At 36.5% G+C, this 3,836-nt stretch overlaps 1 protein-coding gene across 1 annotated transcript; it reads left to right on the top strand.

Moving 5' to 3' along the window:
* The first annotated feature begins 402 nt into the window (after positions 1 to 402).
* LOC129731722 (uncharacterized) lies at positions 403 to 3,567 on the top strand. Its single transcript, XM_055691946.1, has 3 exons — positions 403 to 2,226; positions 2,813 to 2,982; positions 3,046 to 3,567. Exons 1-3 carry the CDS (start codon positions 753 to 755, stop codon positions 3,169 to 3,171), a joined length of 1,770 nt encoding a protein of 589 aa, XP_055547921.1. The 5' UTR covers positions 403 to 752; the 3' UTR covers positions 3,172 to 3,567.
* The last annotated feature ends 269 nt before the right edge of the window (positions 3,568 to 3,836 follow it).

Raw genomic sequence — 3,836 nt, 5'->3', positions numbered from 1 at the left:
CGGTGACAAAGTTTAATGTTTGAGTAATAACTGGTTTGTGCAATGGACAGCATACATTTTAGAAAATCGAGTCGGCCGTAGGCTGCGAATGTTTTTTTTGGAATGAATTTGTGAATTTTCAGTCTTATGATTTTTCAGCTTTTCGTGTTTTTCAGCCTTATATAGCTTTCAGCCTTTCGTGATTCCCACGACCATCCGCTTGACAAAGCGGACTTTGTAACCTTGCGGCCACACAGCTCCCAAGAAACAAACCTTCCTCTTACTGTCAAGTATCTTTTCTTCTCTCTCTCTGTGACGTCATCGTTCAATGATCTATTACGACGATTACGACCTTTTGTCATGCTGCTCGTGAGGGTTTTATACTCAAGTTTACGTACAAGAAGAACAGCGTGTTCTCACATGTTTTGACAATCTACATGCCATTATCACGGCAGAGAAAATATTTTTCGTTCGTTTTGTGTTTTCTAAAATTTTGCTTTTCGCAATAGTTTTCTATGTTGCTAGACTGTAATCTATTCAAATTATCGCATTACAACCAATCAGAATGTCAACAATAGAATTGTATTATTTTTTTAATGCTCGTCCTCAGTTCTGTAACGAGAACACATTCTAGTTATGTAGAGGAAAGGACATAGGAGAAGTGATTAATTCAATTTGTGAAGTTATTAGTAATATAAAATTGACCAACTTATAAACTCATTATCTTACTTAACGAGGTATCGAATGTTATCACTAAAGTCCAACGTAATAAAATGTCAAGAAGCCCACCCAGCTTCATGGACGGGGTCCCGGTGAAGATATCGGAGAGTTTTAAACCTCCTCCGAAAATTAGCCTTCCACAAAGTGTGACCAATCGATTAGCTCAATTTGAAAATGGTGCTGACAGTGTTCGATATTCTCACACTTATGATTTTATGCTAGAAGAAACGGTATTAAAACGGATTACCGAATGGCGTGCTGCAAAGGAAAAAGAGCGATACGAAAGAGAAGAGCGACTTAGATTGAAAGAACAAGAACGGATACGTTTTATTGAAGAAGAGCAAAAGCGTAAGTTGAATCAAATTTCGTATCCTAATACAGATGACTTATCGAGTGCAAGCGATGAAGAAGAACATTCGGAAGAAAATGATGATTCGAATCCGTCAGGATCATCCGAAGAACATGTTCAAACGGTTGTGGCTGGTCAACATAGGCAGATGACCAATTTTGATTCTATTCTGATTCCCACGGTACTCCCAGATATGTCCGTAACAAAAACTAGTGACAAAACGATTGATCTTAATTCACACATTAGTTATAGCATTCCAAAAAAGACCAGTCTTATTAACAACAACAATAACAACAGCAGCAGTGGATATAATAAAATAAATTATTCGGATTTTGAAAACGATACATCAAGTCCGTTTGATAACATGGAGTTGAAAACAATAAACGATTTGGATATATTGGCACAGGTACTAAATTTAAACGTTTCCGATTCTTGTCCAGAAATGAAAACTGAAGAAGCTGTCAAAAATGAAATAGAAATCATGGACCGAAAGGTACACGTTCCTGAACCGAAGGCAACAATAGCAGAGCGTCCACAGTTAAACTATGATCAACAAGCACACTATCAGCATGTAGCCTATCCTACACCATTACAGCAACAGCAAACGTCCTCGTCGAATGATTACTATAGTGCGTTGAATAGTTACCACTACACATATGGGCAATATGGTCAATCTTCAATTGTCCCTTCCGTTTGTTACGCACCTACAACAGTCAATAGAACGTTGCTCAATCAATACCAGACAGTTACTAATACTTCCTATCAGTCAGGGCCACAGTCGCAATATCAACCCTACACTCAGAGCAGCGGATCCCCAGCAGCATATAACTATTACCCCTATACCAGTTTATCAGTAAGCTCTGCATCCCAGCCTACGTATGCTCCTTCGTTTCTTTACAACGCATATGCCCAACAAGTTTCATCTGGTGGGAGCTACAGCTATGCAATGCAACCAAAGACAGATGTGACAGTTTCAACTGCATCAATAGCTTATGGTGCTGGTAATGTCAGTGAGCATCCAACAGATGCATCGAGTTCAGCGGCAACGGCTATGAGTAAATCGAAATCCAAAAGCGTGCCCGATATCGTGCGTCAATTGGATGAAGAGGTGAAGGATTCTGCCCAGCGAAGAACAAGAAACAACAGCCAATCGATTGATGTACAGAAACAGGATAGTGGTAAGTGTGTTTTGCTTCCGTGAATATTGTTCTCAATAATAGATGCACCGAACAGAACATTATTGATCGAATGAGAACAAGATAAAATTTTAGGTTGTTTCATTCATTAAATTGTTCATATGCGAATATGAGTAAAAATTGTTCGAAATATTTCTGTCACATCCACTCTTGATTGATTGATTTCTTTTGAAGGGACTTCAACCCCAAACGGTCATTCGTCCCTAATCCACTCTTGAACCAATTCGTAACCTTTTTAATCGCTCAAAATAAACAAAATAAACTTGTTTTTGATGGAGACTGCACCGTAAATTCGTGCGCAAATCGTAGCACCTTTTTCTTTTGTTCCTATTTAAGTTCAGTTTTTTTTTTTTTTTTAAAGATTATCAAAAGTCATTACAACTATATTTGAAACTTATTTGAGTTGACAGTGAAAGGCCACACCCAAATTTTTACGCGTAAAGTAGGTTAGAAATATGCGCACGGTTGAATGCGATGGAAATCTTCAAATTTTAATTTTCATCCACACTTGCGTATGAGCAAATGATTAAAAATGTAACTAAATAGTCAATTTTTGTTTCTCTGTCAGGAATAAAATCGGAAAAATCATCTACCGTAACACCAATGGAGCAAGATTTCACAGTTTATAACCAGCTCTCGTTAGCGGAGCAAAACCTAGTCAAAAGTATAGGTTCAATGGGTTTTCCGTTGGAACGTGTTGCAGCTGTACTAAAGCGAATAGGTAGCGATGATAAAAAGGTATGCATTCCATTTTATGTTTTATCACATTTTATAATCAGTTTTTCTTTTTGTTTTTTCAAGATTGTGGAGCACCTAATACCGTTGAGTGAGCTGCTGGATCTTGGTTTTGAGGAAGCGAAAATATCAGAGGCGTTACTCAAGTTTGAAAATAACAAACACAAAGCGTTGGATTATCTAATATCGTAGTATCTGATTATCTTAGCACTCCGAATGCTGTGCACATAGAAAACGCATGTACGAAATTAACCTTGCCGAAAAATCCAAATAATTGCAAAATTATAATATAAAATGCTTGGCTTTGCTTTGTTGATGGCTTAGTCGCGAATAAAATCTATAAAGAAAAAAATCTTTAAAAATTGCGACATTTCAATAACGGATCTGAAAGCCGTAATATGTAATTAGTTCACTTTACATTATATATTATTACCGCGGATATTTTTTGTTACGGTCAGTGATGCTTGGTTTGAGAAAAATAAATATCTAGCTATTTTTGTATATACTATTCTCAATTTCTGAAGCGTGAAATATTAGGTGTATACGCAAAAGAAAAATTATCAGAAAATATGACCTTTTTCAATTTCATCCGGTTGTGTTGAATCGTTTTTTCTATTATATCCGATGTGAGCCGGTAACAATCAGTATTGTAACTTCAATCAATTGTACTTATCTCCCTTTTGTTGTCATTTTATCTGCCTTACAGTGCATGTAAGTCTGTCTTACAAAGTCTTATGCTTTTCGATGAGAATAATGTAATTCAATATGACGTCGTTAGTTTACTACGAGAGGAAAGTAGTTCTCTGTTGTGATCTTGAATATTATTTAATTTATCTATCAATAACCTGACTTCAATT

This window comes from Wyeomyia smithii, chromosome 3 (genome assembly GCF_029784165.1).
Source record: "Wyeomyia smithii strain HCP4-BCI-WySm-NY-G18 chromosome 3, ASM2978416v1, whole genome shotgun sequence".
NCBI classification, from domain to species: Eukaryota; Metazoa; Arthropoda; class Insecta; order Diptera; family Culicidae; genus Wyeomyia; species Wyeomyia smithii.
This window is presented reverse-complemented; position numbering and strand designations above follow the sequence as displayed.